At 51.5% G+C, this 14,936-nt stretch overlaps 6 protein-coding genes across 6 annotated transcripts; 4 read left to right on the top strand and 2 right to left on the bottom strand.

The window, feature by feature from the left end:
* Positions 1–121: 121 nt before the first annotated feature.
* Positions 122–2,109, top strand: PPTG_21890 (hypothetical protein; the record flags this gene model as incomplete). The annotated part of the gene is made up of 5 exons (XM_008900592.1): positions 122–465; positions 537–1,349; positions 1,378–1,477; positions 1,527–1,880; positions 1,987–2,109. The coding sequence occupies 5 exons, from the start codon at positions 122–124 to the stop codon at positions 2,107–2,109; spliced, it is 1,734 nt and encodes a 577-aa protein (XP_008898840.1).
* Positions 2,110–2,363: 254 nt separating this feature from the next.
* On the top strand, positions 2,364–5,096 carry PPTG_21889 (hypothetical protein; the record flags this gene model as incomplete). Its single annotated transcript, XM_008900591.1, has 1 exon — positions 2,364–5,096. The coding sequence occupies one exon, from the start codon at positions 2,364–2,366 to the stop codon at positions 5,094–5,096; it is 2,733 nt and encodes a 910-aa protein (XP_008898839.1).
* A 1,595-nt stretch (positions 5,097–6,691) lies between these two features.
* On the top strand, positions 6,692–8,679 carry PPTG_06409 (hypothetical protein). The gene has a single exon (XM_008900326.1). The coding sequence runs from the start codon at positions 6,759–6,761 to the stop codon at positions 8,553–8,555; it is 1,797 nt and encodes a 598-aa protein (XP_008898574.1). The 5' UTR covers positions 6,692–6,758; the 3' UTR covers positions 8,556–8,679.
* Positions 8,505–11,378, bottom strand: PPTG_06408 (hypothetical protein). The gene is made up of 2 exons (XM_008900325.1): positions 10,885–11,378; positions 8,505–10,809 (listed from the first exon to the last, which is right to left on the bottom strand). Exons 1-2 carry the CDS (start codon positions 11,338–11,340, stop codon positions 8,665–8,667), a joined length of 2,601 nt encoding a protein of 866 aa, XP_008898573.1. The 5' UTR covers positions 11,341–11,378; the 3' UTR covers positions 8,505–8,664.
* A 1,131-nt stretch (positions 11,379–12,509) lies between these two features.
* On the top strand, positions 12,510–13,315 carry PPTG_06407 (hypothetical protein; the record flags this gene model as incomplete). The annotated part of the gene is made up of 2 exons (XM_008900324.1): positions 12,510–12,897; positions 13,161–13,315. 2 exons carry the CDS (start codon positions 12,510–12,512, stop codon positions 13,313–13,315), a joined length of 543 nt encoding a protein of 180 aa, XP_008898572.1.
* Positions 13,316–13,778: 463 nt separating this feature from the next.
* On the bottom strand, positions 13,779–14,394 carry PPTG_06406 (hypothetical protein; the record flags this gene model as incomplete). The annotated part of the gene is made up of 2 exons (XM_008900323.1): positions 13,779–13,909; positions 14,166–14,394. 2 exons carry the CDS (start codon positions 14,392–14,394, stop codon positions 13,779–13,781), a joined length of 360 nt encoding a protein of 119 aa, XP_008898571.1.
* Between the last annotated feature and the right edge of the window lie 542 nt (positions 14,395–14,936).

Below are 14,936 nucleotides of genomic sequence, written 5' to 3'. Positions count from 1 at the left end.
TGATGGCTAGTAACCACTATACCCACAAGTTCTCATTATTTTTAACGATCCGTTTTTCAGCGATGAAACTTCCTGTGCAGTGACTGCAAACTTCAAGTGACAATCGAATCTCCAGCAAGAAATGAGAGCAAGAAACCAGTGGATTCGAGCGCTGATTGTTGGCATCACAATTCGCTTGAGAACGTGGCAAGTTGAAGCGACAAGTCACCACCATCATGACTGCATCCACGACAGGAAAGCCGAGGTGTTTGAACGCTCAGTGGACTTAGAATCACTCGTCGTCCCGCAGAATTTCGTCCAAAAAGAATTTTCAGCTCAAACTTCACCCCGCGATTACTTTACGACTACATTTCTGGACGTGATCGGGCTACCGACAACGGGAACGAATCGGAAGCTCGAAGCCACTGGAACATCGTCTGCGTTTGAACCACTACGAATCGCTTTCGACATCTCGAAACTCTTCTCGTAAGGCGTTTGATCACTTGGATTCAATGTAGTTTATTAAATCTGAGCTGTGGTTTGTTGGGTTTTGGCAGTGATCCTGGCTACAAGTGCGGGAAAGTGGGCGAGATTGTCCAAGTGGACAATGGAGCGTACACTTGCTCGCAGGAAGATATCCTCACTCCTGCAAAAAAAGAGTTCCTTACGTCTGTTCTTCTCAAGGCCATCTCCGACTACTTTGGCAGCATTCTCTCTGTCCAACGTGTAGCAGGAAACCTGGTCGTAAAGGGGATGTCGTGCTCCAACGAAACCGATTGGGCGTGTTGTAGCAACTCGATGCCCGCTTTTTACCGCTCCAACGGCGTGGCCAACGCAGATTATTTGCTGCACGTGACGGCACGTCCTACACTAGGAGCTGTCATTGCCTGGGCGCTACCTTGCAACCTCGACCAGTTCGGCCGCCCCATTTCAGGTCAAGCCAACTTCAGTCCTTCACGTTTAAATCCTTCAGGAACGACTGGCGCGAGTCGCACTGAACAAGTAGGGACGGCTCTTCACGAGATGACACACGCTCTGGTTTTCTCTCAACGACTTTTTGTGAACTTTCGCCAGCCACGGAATGGACCACTCTGGAAATATGAGAACGTGGTTGTACAAACCCAAGGAACTGGAGGAATTACTGTGAGCAAGATCGTCACGCCGCAAGTTGTTCAGCAGATTAAGCGGCATTTTAACTGCTTCGATTGGACAGATGCTGGTCTGGAGCTAGAGAATGGTGATAACGGAGGTTCTTCGTTCAGTTCACACTGGGAGAAGCGCGTCGTTATGAACGAGTACATGAGTGCCATTAGTGCGTATGATCCAGTCTACTCTGCTCTCACGCTGGCGCTGTTTGCGGATAGTGGATGGTACGAAGTGAGCTTCTCTCAAGCTCAGCCGCTTCCGTGGGGGTACCACGAAGGGTGTGGCATGGCGAAGTCGCGATGTTCGCAATGGAATGACCGCTACATTTGCACGGATGAAGCACAACGTGGATGTACAGCAGACTATAATGTCAAAGGCTATTGCAACGTTGCTAGTTACAGTTCAGTATCCCTGCGGGCTTCCAGTATTTTAAAGATCCTCTTTTTGGCGGTCGGGACACTTTCGCAGACTATTGTCCATTCTATCGCGGCTACAACAATGGAGATTGTCGAGGAATTGGACGGACGTCGACAATATTGGATACGAGCAATTACATGGAAGAAGCTGGCTTGTCTAGTAAATGTTTCGAGTCCAGTCTGAGTCGATCTTCCAGTGGTTCATCAGCTTTAAGACCGACTTGCTACAAAGTACTGGAGTGCTCGTCGACAACGTTAACGTTATCTATCGGTGGGCTCAAAGTGCATTGCCCTGCTGGAGGCGGAGAGATCAAGGTTGCTGGGTATAAAGGGAAACTGGTGTGTCCACCAAGCTCACAGATTTGCCAGCTGCTACAGGATAAATGCTCTGGGAATGGAGTGCTTCTTTCTAGCGGAGACTGTGACTGTTTTCCAGGTCATACAGGCGACGACTGCTCTGGAATTGAATGTCCAAGCCACAACGATGTTGAGTGCGGAGGGAGTTCTCATGGAAGCTGTGAAAGGAGCACGGGGATCTGTAAATGCGCGAGTGGATATACAGGAGTAAGCTGCTCGGGCTTATTGTGCCCTGTGGAGAGCAACAGCAAAAATATCACGCAGTGTTCTGGGAATGGCGTCTGTGATGTGGATACCGGCTTATGTAGCTGTCGTAATGGCTACTCTGGCGATGCTTGTGAGTGTGTGCCAGGCTGTACCAGTTCGTCGTGTGGAGCTCATGGCGAGTGTAGCTGTGAATCTGGAGCGTGTACTTGTTCCGCGGGGTTTTCCGGTGTTTCTTGCTCCGTTGCTGGTAATCCGGGCATGACGTTGCTGACTGAAGATGGAGTAAGTGTGACAGTCGGCTCAAAGCAGTACAAGTTCTTCAAATTCGCTTTAGACGCAAGCTCTTACGATGTTACCTTCATCGTAGAGTATCCTTCGGGTACACATGCTACGACTGATGTGGATTTATACGGATCATTTGACGAACAGTTCCCAACGGCGTTGACAGCCAGTAGCATTCGCTTTTCCAGCACCAACGATGCAAAAGTCAGCGATGAGATTAACCTCTGTGGATCGCTTGGAGTATTCCCACGAGGTATCAACTCTACATCGCGTATCTGCACTAAAGCGACAGAGGCCTACACTCAAGCAGTACCTGGCTATTTCTACCTATCGTTGCTCGGGTTCTCGACTGGGAATTCTCTCGTACGTCTTCGTGTCGAGACGGACAAATGTCGCGGTGTAACATGCTCTGGTCATGGTAGTTGCGGTCGAAACAAACCCGGCGTGTGCACCTGCGATCGTTATTGGAGCGGAGACGACTGCAGTGTACCAAAATGTGGCCCAGACTGCCAGGATTTAGGCACGTGTTCCGATGCCACTACGTGGACTGATTCTACTACAACCGTGTCAATCGGCATCAATTCTTTACGAAACACGTCCGAGTGTTATGGTAATGGCGTGTGCCAAGTAACGGGAAATCACCCCGTCTGTGTTTGTGACGAAGCTTTTACTTTTAGCCCTCCAACTACGTCAGCTCAAGCTCTTTGCAAAGAGTTGGTGCTGTCGGTGGCGTATATTGAGCATTTTACAGGGCCTTTTAGGATGGAAGCTGGGCTATTGGACTTACAGATCGAACGTGGGAACTGGGCGTTGTATACTATCACGGTTAAAGATGAGTGGGAAGTTCTCGTTGTAAACCTGGATAAAATCTCTTCCGATGGAGATGCCACGCTGTTTATCCGTCGTGAAACTTTACCAACGATTCTACTAACCGCTTCGAGTTCGTCCAGCTCTATTCAGTTTACTGATGTAGGTGGGTGGGCTACGGCCGCGTCAACACGTAAGATTGTTCTGTCAAGGTCGACATCTACGCTGAGCTCGGGTCTTTATTACATCGGTGTATACAACAGTGAATATGCTCGTGGATCGCTAGACTACCGACTCACTGTGAACGCTGCGGACGATTGCCAGACATCAACTCTGGTTTCGAGCTTCAACGCTGTGATGGAGGAGAATAACGCCACATTATCTGACAGCGGCAGTACCGATCTATCCACCGATGACGACACAGTGGGCGTTTGTTTGAATGGAGGAGTGTGCAGTACGTTGTCAAGTGAACTATGTACGTGCACTGATGGATACAGCGGTCGTTATTGCTCCCTACAACCCACACGAATCGTGCTTTCAAAGCCATTTGTAAGCAGTACCAACGTGGCATACGAGAGTGCAGAGTATTTGACGTTAGCAGTCGGTGAGTGGGTGTATTTCTCCTTTGATGTTAATGACTCGGCAGCGAAAGCAGTGGAGTTCAGCTTGCTAATTCACAACGATATTGCGGAGGCGGAGACACCTGTACGGCCGCTGCTTTTAGTGCGTGGCCCCAGTGATGCAGGTTTCCCATCGTTGGCGATATCGTCTTTACAAGACTTTGACGCTGTCGCTCAACGCTCCAATAAACAAACTGTGGCTGTCGCTGTAACAACGGCTTGTTCATATGCAGCCACTAGGAGTGACTGCTTCAAGGTCGCCGTGCACAATCGAGTTGTGTCGGGATCTCCGCTTCGTTTTCAACTTCAAGCAGCGGTGTATTCCAGTACATCCAGTACTTTGGCTTCATGCGGAGACACTGAGAGCTGCCATGGTCACGGTCAATGTGTTGTTAAGGACGGAACTCCGGCATGTCAATGCGAGACGGGATGGTCAGGGATCTCGTGCAATTCTCCTAAAGGTTTCGAGTTGATCCAACTCTGGAGTGCGATGGAGAACGTAACGATGTTGTGTTCAACCTGCAACGCCAGCTTCACATTGACACGTGGCCAGGTCATGATGTTTCGTGTTCCCGAGCCTCTCCGTGTGGGCGTTGGTCTGCGATTAACACTGCAATCAGTCGAACAAGCGACGGGAGGTGTTACACCTAGCGTGTACGTGAGTGAAGTTCTTCCCAGATCGCTGTATGACTTCACGTATATCTCCCTTGCAAGTGAAGATACCAGCACCAAGGCGCAAGCGGTTGAGATACCGAATGCGTCCTTCTCGGGTGATTTCTGGGTGGTTGTTCACACAGACTACCCATCGACGAACGGTACTACCCAACTCACTGTCTCTGCTCGACGTAGATTGGTGAACAGTGAGGCCTCGTCGTTTCAGCTTGTGGCTGAGCAATACGAAACATCCGACGCAGACGCGTACAGTTCTCTACTGACAGATCAATCCTTTGGACACGCCATTTTTAAGTGGGTTTTCAGAAGTCCGGCTGGAATTGCGGTGTTTACATTTGCAGTGACATTGCTAGTCACCGCGTTATGTTTCTGCGTTTACCGTGTGGCGCGTGCACCTGAAAACCAAGACAAGGTGCTAGCTCGGCTCTACCCGCCACAAAACGAGCGTGGTGGGCTACGTACCCCAGGCACTGATAACAAGAGAACTAGTGGTGCTGTTGTGGTGGATATTCACGAATCTAGTAAGGAAACGCCGACTAGTAAAGCGACCCAGGGGCGACCAAGTACTGGTCGGATTCTTCGAAAGAAAGCTGAGCAGTCCAACAAGTAGGCATTTTGAAGATCTTTGCATGGATATCATTTGCATCAGTCTTGGAGTATGGTGTTTCTTTGGTGTTGTCACTGTTGCTCCAGGTAGTAATTCGAAGCTGAGGCCAGTCCTGACCACAAGAGACGTGCACCGTTCAAGAGAGCATCATGACATTCCAGTAACATCGATCGCAACGATCGTCAATATCTGCATTACATGAAGAAACTTAGATGAAACTCTAGGTACGCTGAATACTTCCGAGCTTCGAGTGATTTGCGTCGTACATATAAAATTTGCTGGATCAATCGTTGCTAGACAGGTCCGACCTGAGGTCGTGGTCGCATCCAATACGAAGTACCTAGCTAGCTAAAGCGTGCGTACTTAATAAGGTTGTATTAAATAATAGCAGTAGGGTTTCAAGTATTTCTTGAGACGATGGCGTGAGGCTCCATAATATTCATGATCGAGAATCTCCGGCGAATTTGTCATCGCCGCACTCGATTAACTCTCTGGATGAAACGGGAAGGAGGCTAGTAGAAACAAAAGTGCAAAACAGAGATCGAAAACTGTATTTCAGTCGCAAAAGTGCTAGTTGGTAGCCTTGATTTGATCCTTGTGCCGTTGTAGACCCCCCCCCTGAGTCATTGAGCTGAACAAGTTAAGAGACGTTGCCGATAATGCGGTTCAGACCATGTGTGCTCAGATCTACCTCCCTGTGGACGTTGCTCTGAGGATTCACCGAATACCTGACCGTTAGCAAGGAATAATGGCCCTTGTAACCCCTACATGGGACACTGCTGATAACCAGCCAGATCCCAAACTCCGAATGAGGCTTGGACCAAGACACACGGGCTTTGTTGTAGCCACTGTTCAAGCATACTACTACGCAAATACATGTACTAGTACATCCATAGGGTTGACGTGGATCATTCACACACGAACTTAACTGTCCCCTTTAAGCGATCAAAACTCTTGCATTTCAAGCGAGAGCTCAGTGACGCGAAGCATTAGTTAACGTGGCCGATCCGGTCGGTTGACGTTACGGCACACCAAGCTTCAGTCATGGTCAGTTCCCGTTCTGGGCCGAATGCCATCCACGGATTCCATCGCGATATCAAGAGTCTTGATTCATAACTCGTGGAGTCTCTAGTTTGACGTCGTGGGGCGACTCGTTGCACGATGTCCCCGGCGACGGCACGATGCTACAGCACCCCGTCGAAAGAAACCGGGGACAGCCTTGGCCCCAACACACTCGTAGCAATGAGGCCGAAGCCAATACACGGCTAGTGGTCAGCATTTCGGGAATCCTGCATTCCGAATTGGTGGCCCAGTATCCTCACTACGGCCAGCTGTGCAAGTCAAGTTTGAACCACCTGGGAGGCAGGCTACACCCCAAAACCAGGACACAACTTCACTCACTACTGCACTGAAAACCCTGCAATTGCCCTGGAAGCTTCGATAACCGTTAGCGTTTTAGCACCAGCTCAGTTCGCGTTCGAGCAACTAGTTCTGTCTCTATACCTGCTTTCGCTGGTCACCTTTCTACGAATAAAAGGGCCAGCGCCGGACTGAAACTTTACATACGCGTGCTCTGCGTTTCCAGTTCAGCACTTTGCCTTTTGCATTCCAGGAGACACTGGTAGTTTTATTTCTCCGGACAGGCAGAGGAAACAGCGCCGGCCAATGGGTCTAAGTCGCCGGGCCAAAGCGGCCGAGTCGCCGGCCACAACGTCGTCGACGTCCTCGAGGTTCCTGGCCTTCTTCTCGCACAAGAAGCAGGACGGCCAAGTGGAGGACGACAAACGGCCGCACCTTCGCATCCGGACCAAAAAGCCCAAGAACCGGACCAGGCGCAGTAGGAGTCGGAGCTTCAGTGGCGGAGAAGAGGAGAGCAGCTCGGCCAGCACCAAGCTGTACACGCCGCCGGATGGCCGGCCCAATGTCCAGCTGGCCGCTCGAGTCGCACGTGATAACTGCGCCGGCGTCTTCCCTCAGCGCTCGTCCCGTTCGTCGTCGCTGCGGTACTCGACCAGATCGTCCGAGTCGTCGTCGTCGTCAAGATCTTCCGGGTCTTCATTGCGGAGAGAACGCCGACAAAACTTAGCGTTGGTATTCGAACGGGACCATGATGCCCGTCTGAGATCGTCGTCAGACGTTTCGTCCGTAGATTCCGAAACGCAGGCGTCGCCATCCAGCTTTGGGCCCCGCGAAATGTGGCGCGAGAGCTCCGTGGACGAGTTTCTGAGTTGTTTCCCTCGAGATCTGATTGCAGACGTCCGGACCACGTGCCACGTCAAGAGCCCGAGGCGATCGAAGGCCTACATGCGCGGCCTGATCGTGTCGCTGGAGTTCGAGATCAGAGGGACCAAGTGGGCCGCATATTTTCTTCAGATCGTGCACAATGCTCGCAAGGAGAAGCGGATCTCGCTGCGGTCGGCCATCTCAGTCAAGTGGGCCATTTGTGCGCATGTGCAGGGTGAAGCTCATGCACGACAGGAACAGCAGAAGAGAACGGAGATGACACTGCAACGCAAGATGACGGAGTATCGCGTGGCCCTGCAGTGTGTGGCCGGCACGAGTGTCGTCAAGTATGGCCGTAAGGGCAAACCTCATGCTACGAACTTGTGTGTGGAGAACGGCGACACTTTACGCTGGACTTCGAAGCTACTGGCTCAGGCCACACACATTGCTGTCGACGGCGTGGCAGCCACGACCACCATGGGTAAGAAGCGTGTCAAGGCCAAGAACGCCATTCCTCTGGCAAGCATTCTACGAGTCACATCCGGCCCTACGACTAGTGTCCTGGCCCGAGCGCTCCACAAAGGCACATTGAATCTGGACGACGCTGGATGCACGTTGTCGGTGGTAACGCACACTCGCACATTGGATCTCAAGGCCAAAACGGCCGAGGAAAGGGAGTGGCTACAACGCAGTCTGGAGTTCCTAGTGGACCTGGCCCGTGATCACGAACGACGAGTGGCCCAGCAAGTGGAGCTTACAATTATGAAGCGCATGGAGAATTTACCTGTCTGGAAATATGGCCGTAAAGGTAAACCACACAAGACACGGGTCTTCGTGGATCGATTCGGAGAAGTGTCGTGGCTGGGCCGTAGCGGAGACTCACTGCAGCTCGATGAGATCATTTCAGTACACGAAGGCCACCATACGCCCGTGTTCGCCAGAGCTCGAGCAGCGGGGTTGGTAACGTCGGCCAAGGCTGCCCACTGCTTCTCTCTGGTAACATCGGTGCGGTCTCTTGATATCGAGGCAGTAAACGAGCAACAACGCGACTGGTTTGTGGTGGCCTTCCGCTATCTACTGGACAAGGTACACGAGAAGACGGCGGCAATGCAGCGAGAACGAGCCGAGAGACAACTTCGCATGCTACAAGATCTGTGTCGCGATGATGATGAAGACTACCTCACTGGAGACGGCGACGATATCTACTACGATGACCTCCCACCAGCACGACACTCGTAAGTTTCCATGTGCTTGAAAAATAATTGCGTACTCACTACAATCTTTTGAGAAATTCAAGATAAAATACAAAGCAAAACAGGTATCTATTCTATGCTTATGGTGTTCCATTTCATCGCGGAGCGAACTGCAGCACATCTCGTTGCATTTTGAGCCACTCCTCCATTCGCAAACGCTCGAGAGTTCGTGCATTAGTGAGACGTTGCTCCATAATCTGAGCTAGAGCAAGTTGATGAGCGCTTTCCAGCACTTCGAGCTGGCCGTTGCTCAGTGTACTGAGATCCATTCCAGGAGCTAAGTGGAATACACGCAAGTTCGCAGCAGAGATTCGAGGCTCTGAGGCCTCCAGAATATGCTGCATGTCTTCCAATGAATAATCGTCCTGACCGCCAGCATTAGTTGAGTTTGACATGGAAAGCCCCAGCGACGCAGCTTGGGCCTGCGCTAGGCTATTGCGGGTCATGGACTCCTTTGTGATCACTTGATGACATCGAACGCACTTAAACATGGTCGAATCAGCCGTTCGGAAAGACGAGGATTCCAGACATGAAGCACAGTACAGTTGTGTACACGCTGAGATCTTTTCGCCAGCATTTCCCGACGCACCACCACTACATTGTAGATTGTCATTCACAAGCTCACCACATAGACCACAGGCCAGGTAACCCAATGTCTCGGCCACATTTTCGTTGCCGAGTCGAAGCTTGCTTACCCATCGATCACGAGCTTCATGGGCCACTTGGTGGTTACCACTGGTACGTTGCTGCTTCCACGTTAGACGTCCGTAATGTACACCCGTGGACGATATTGATGACGAAGCGACGGTATACGGGGCCATTGCTGACGATGACTTGAAGCCTGGCCTCCATGGGGATGTAGACGAAAACGGAATTCCGCTCGAACTAGTCGAGTTCGACTCTCTTGACGCATTAGTTAATGCAGTTGCCAGTCCAAGTGATCGGAAGGTCAGAGCGTTGGGGTTCAGTAGCGACGACGACGTAATAGACCGTGATGTACTGAAGTTGCTTGGTTTCTTCCATCGTTCCTCTTGAGACGTGTGAACAACAACGGAAGGGGTTGTAGAAGCTGATGTCGAAGTTGCTCTACCGCCGGCCGAATTTTGAGCGTTGCTTGATCTTTGGTTCACTCTCCGGCGAGAAGTATTCGGGACGGGTTTGGGAGGAGTCGTCGTAGCCTTTCGCCGAGTGGGAGTCGACAGTGGAGCCTCTTTTTGCGAATTAACAGGAGCTTTCGCTGAACTGGTGATGGCAGAAACAGGAGAGCGGTGTTTCTTGCCAACAGTAGTCCATGCACCAGCCGACACCGTCGTATCGATGTCTTTAGTATCATCCGGCGCTAAGTTATTATCTTCATGTTCGCAGTCCTGACCGATAGACACCATCGAGTCTCGAACTAGTGATTCTTGCTCCTCCTCAGAGCTCGCAGATTCTTCCTCTTCCTTCTCCACACGGGTAGTCTCAAGTGTAGTCTCGCGATCGGGTTCAGCAGAAGGCTCATCAATCAAAGGTTCAGGCTCAGTCTGCATACTCCCTTCCTGCTTCGTTGATTTGATATTGACGGAGTTAACATCCGACACGGCCTCCTGCTGCTGTTGTTGTTTAGCGGCCTTGCGCTTGGCCTTCTTGTGTTTCTTCTTATTTTTCTTGGTAGTGCCTGTTCCAGAGGCTCCTGTAGCATTCTTGTCTGCTTCTTCCTCCATCTCGAGCATCGCCATCATACGTGCCGCGGCTTCTTCTTCAAGCTGCCGCCAGATCCCACGCAGATGCTCCACACATTGGCCACTCTCACGAAGCTCCGAGTCCTGAGCTTCTTCCAGCGGTGTCTGTCCAATCGCATTCCGTAGCGTAATATCCGCGCCAGACGCCAGCAGTATCTTCACACACTCCAAGTATCCGCACGCCGCCGCCAAGTGCATCGCCGTGCTGCCCTCTCGGTCCTGGAAGTTCACGAGCTTCCCGTTCTTCTCCAGCAACATGGCCAGAATCTCAGCACGCCGTTTGTCACTCTCCTCATCCTGCTCCGGATCTTCTCCGATCATCACGGCGCACAGCAACGTCGACGCCCCGTACTGATTCAACACATTGACATCTGCTCCGTGCTTCAGCAGCACCTTCACAGCCTCGGCCCGGCCTTCAATACACGCCCAGATCAACGGCGTGTCTACATTTACGTTCCAGCTGTCCACCACGGCTGCATCGCACTCACACAGAGCGGCCACGATCTCCGCATCTCCGTTCTACTCAAAAGTACAGCACATAACTAAAGTATCAGATATGTTACAGCTCAGCATTGGCCACTGGATGTAGACTACCTTTGCGGCAAAGTGTAGAGCAGTAGAGCGCAGTTCATGAGTGCGGACGCCGACATCGGCGCCGCGTCTTATCAACGCGCGCACCACGTCTCGGTGTCCCTCGGCCGCGGCCACCATGAGAGCAGTAAAGCCGTCGACGTCGACATCGTTGACACCCACGCGTCCGCTGTCCAGAATCTCTTCAAGACATTCGAGGTCTCCTTCGGCCGCGCACTCGTAGAAGTTAATGGCCCATGTCTGGCCGTCGGCCAAGTCCACGGAGAACTCAGCCGTCGTCACCTCTTCTTCGTCCGAGTCGGCCGGGCCATCCACTGGGACTTTCGCCGTGGCCAATACATCAGAAGAAACTCCATTGTCTGGTGAAGGAGATGCATTCGATGTCCCGGACGGAGACACTGTGCATGCAACGCTGGCTGCAGGCGTACCGACCGCGTCCGCTTCAGCTGCTGCCACCATTGACTTTGTTGACTTTGTTGCAGAATTGTGTACAGTTGATGTACACACCAAAGAACCAGTAATTGCACTACTAATGCTGTCCGAAGCGGCAAGCCCAGACCCGGCCCTCGCCGTGGTATAAAGCGGGCTACAGCTACAGTAGTACGCTACGTTAAAGCTGACAACATCGCAAGAACCGCACTACTCCACAGCCTTGAGGACACTGCTGTTACAAGAGCCAACTTGGCTTTCTACGCGTTGACGGACATTGTTTTTTGCCGCGCTCTCATCTGGCTCCATCGGCTGCACAAGCCGGTGCGAGTCGTTACCGACCGGAAGTGGGTTCGTTCGTATCCGTCTGCCATTGAATATATCAAGCTGCTGATCGCCGCTGGCATTCCTGTCCACCACCGCAACCCTATCATACACCACAAGCTACTCATCCTTACATACAAAGACGATATTTTCGTTTCGTCTGGAAGGCCAACCAGACTACTGCGGCGTGGAATCGCAATGACTAGCTTCTCGTTCAAACCATGGGCCCTCTAGATCAGTGCATTTTAATTATAATCGCATTGCTATTTTGTCTATCTTTTGTTTTAGGGTACGTGGCCCAGGCAATGTTTGAACGGTTGTTCGAGCGGAGCCTGAAGACCGATCCTGAATCTAGGCTATTAGATCGAACTCTAAATAAGAGAATGGACAACCAAAACTCTTACATGTCTACGTTGTCACCTACATGATTTCACTAGATCGACTGACATTTCGGGAAAGCGGTTTCGCGTCCCGCTGCACCACGACCTCAACTTGTAAAGGGTGAGGCAACGGAGAATTTCTTTTTACGTATTACTGACATCGTGCCGTTCGTGTTGAATTTATAATTAAATAAATGAAGGTCAAGAATATCATTCTCGTTGTCACTGGCTTTTGCTCAACTACCCTCCTTATGGTACCCATCCTGTCCTTCCTCGTGTCGAATGTAGTAACGCTGCAGGTGGGCTCCCGTGTACGACCAGTGCATCTACCCAGCGCTAAAGGCCGTTCCTAACCCTGGTCGGCACGGATTGGTGCTCGAACCTCGGGCTCTGCTTGGCTGGCGAAGCGTCGCATGGGAGGTTGGGATCGTGACCTGAGCGCACTCGCCACTAAAAAAAGCTGAAACTAGTGTTTTATTGTGAGAGGGTCGAGCGATGGGCGTGCCTTCGTGGATGGATCAAGCCGCTCAAGCGCAAAAACGCCGTCGCCGAATGATGGTGGCGATAGTGACGGTGTCTGGTTGTGTTCCTCGCAAGCGCTTGGACTGGAACGCGCGCAATCAAAGACTGCTACTCGAAGGGCAGTTCAAGCAATGCTATCGGATGGGCGTGCACTTTTTCGAGAAACTGTTTCTGCTGATCTGGCCTATGCTGACTTGTGACGAGGTCGAGTCTAAACAGCGTACGGGAATCGATCCGATTACACCACAAAACACGCTCCAGATGACGATATCGTGGCTCGCCGGCAGCAATTACCACACCACTGGTTGTCTTGGTGGTGTATCTCCCTCGGTCTTCTATGACATCACCAAGGACATAGTGAGTGCGCTGTGTGACTACGAGAAGCTCCGTCACAGTCTCCCACAGAGTCTGAAGAACGATGGCAGGAACTTGATGATGGCTTCCCACAAATAAGCAAGGACGGTATTTTAACGGGCTGCGTTGGCTGTCTGGACGGATGGCTGTACCAAATATGAGCCCAAACAGCGGAGGAAGTGCCTGACGTAGCTGCGTTCTTTTCCGGTCACTACCAGATGAACGGGCTCAATGTTCAATCCATCTGCGACTCACTGTGTCGCTATACAGGATATTGCTTTGGCTCACCGGGCAGCGTTGGGGACTCGATTGCGATCAAGAAGTGGACGCTGAGTGATGCGATTTTGGCACTGCCGCCTGGATATTATTGCGCTGGTGATAAAGCCTATCCACTTTCGGACTCGTTCCTGGTTCCTTACAACTAGCTTGAGTGCAAGGCAATCCAAGACTCCGACTAAAAAAATTTTTTTTTAACCTAAATCAGCTTCGCATTCGAATAGAAATGTCGTTTGGACTGCTGGTGAACAAGTGGCAGGTCTTCAAAAGGCCCCTGGTTGTCGACTTTCAAAACGTGAGTAATGTGGCCAAGACGTGCATGAAAACTTCATTATTACTGCATGCACGGTACGACGAAGTGTTTGTTGGGTATCACAGCTATCAGAGAGCTCGTACCTGCCCACTGACAACAGCCTCCATGGCTCTGCCACCCTCACTGCTGCAGACCTTTCCAACGAGACACGAGGGCGAAATCTGCGCCAGCTTCTTGGATCACATCCAGAATTATAATCCCCGACGACTACCAGTTCGTGCCATCGCCACATAATCGTCGTTCAGCTTTTTCATGTCCGCCGTAAAGCAGCGCGTCTTCTAGCTCTTAAATCTGCGTCGTTAGTACGTTGTGCTTTTAATTATCTCTTCCAACTCCGCGTCGTAATTCACGTCGTCAAAGTCCTCATCACACTCGTCATCACGATCGCGAATTATTTGAATCAAGCGGGTCCCATCTTCCTTCGTGCACTCTAGCATGCTGGCTAGTATAGTTAGTCGTTGGGGAAGTCTCTGCTGCTGGAGAAAAAGGGCTTGTCCCTTCCAGGTCTCGTCGTGTGCGTTGTCAGCCTCATGAGCCACAAACAGAGCCACACTTTCAGCAAGCGAAGCCATCACATCTGCTTGGGACGTTTTGCGATGTTTGCGGTTCTGTGCCTCGCCCTAACGCGTGCCTCCGTTTGGGAGTCATCCTCGTTGTCTGGGTAGAGGTTAACAGAGCAAACTCACGGCCAGAACCACGGTGTTCGCTCCACGTCCGTTCGTCCAGCACAGAAATCCCAGAAGTCATCACTGTGGTTGCCAGACGTCTTGGAGGCGGCCTCTGCACGAGCAAAGTTGCTTGCAACTTCAAGCCACATTTGCTGGAGTTTTGCAGCTGAGTGTGCCATGGACTGCGATGGATCCACACCAGCGAAACGCCATCGTCCGAGATCAACAGGTCGAACTCGATATCCATCCCGTCAAACTCCACAGCAACATCGGTCCAGAACGTCGACCCGCCTTGGTCCAGCTTGCTTCGGCTCAGTTGATTTCCACTTGAGAGAAATGCCTGATAGAATCGCTCAGAGAAAACGTTGAGGAGGCGGAACACGCAGTTTGTGGTGTAGCGATTTACGAGTAATCACTGAAGTGACTACATTGAAGTTGCTCAAGCCACGAACGCTCGGTCACGCGACAGGTGGTGACCACGGTACAAGACATTCAAGGATACGTCACTACCGAACGATCGTCGGGCCCGACTATGACCAAGATGTCACTCAAGTCGGGTGGTCCGTATCGGTGACGCTGGATTCTCATTCAACGGTCAAGGACCGACGGACTACGATACTACGACTCGGTGACGGTTTGGGCGACTCTTCGATGGGTACGACTAGCAGTTGAACGCTCGGCGGTAACCTGAGAAGGCACAAGCACAGTTGAGGTAACTGTTGGCACGTGTAGCGATCCATAACGGATCATAGTTCACTTGATATTTGTACACATGATTAGGATTGCATA

The sequence above is a fragment of the Phytophthora parasitica genome (assembly GCF_000247585.1).
Source record: "Phytophthora parasitica INRA-310 unplaced genomic scaffold supercont2.9, whole genome shotgun sequence".
NCBI lineage: Eukaryota > Oomycota > Peronosporomycetes > Peronosporales > Peronosporaceae > Phytophthora > Phytophthora nicotianae.
This window is presented reverse-complemented; position numbering and strand designations above follow the sequence as displayed.

Bases quoted from the DNA above. Each gene is read 5' to 3' on its own strand.
- PPTG_06408 (XM_008900325.1), bottom strand. From the start codon at position 11,340: ATGGTGGCAGCAGCTGAAGCGGACGCGGTCGGTACGCCTGCAGCCAGC. The intron at 10,810-10,884 runs GTAGTCTACATC...ACTTTTGAGTAG, and splicing joins CTCTACACTTTGCCGCAAAG to AACGGAGATGCGGAGATCGT.
- PPTG_06409 (XM_008900326.1), top strand. From the start codon at position 6,759: ATGGGTCTAAGTCGCCGGGCCAAAGCGGCCGAGTCGCCGGCCACAACG.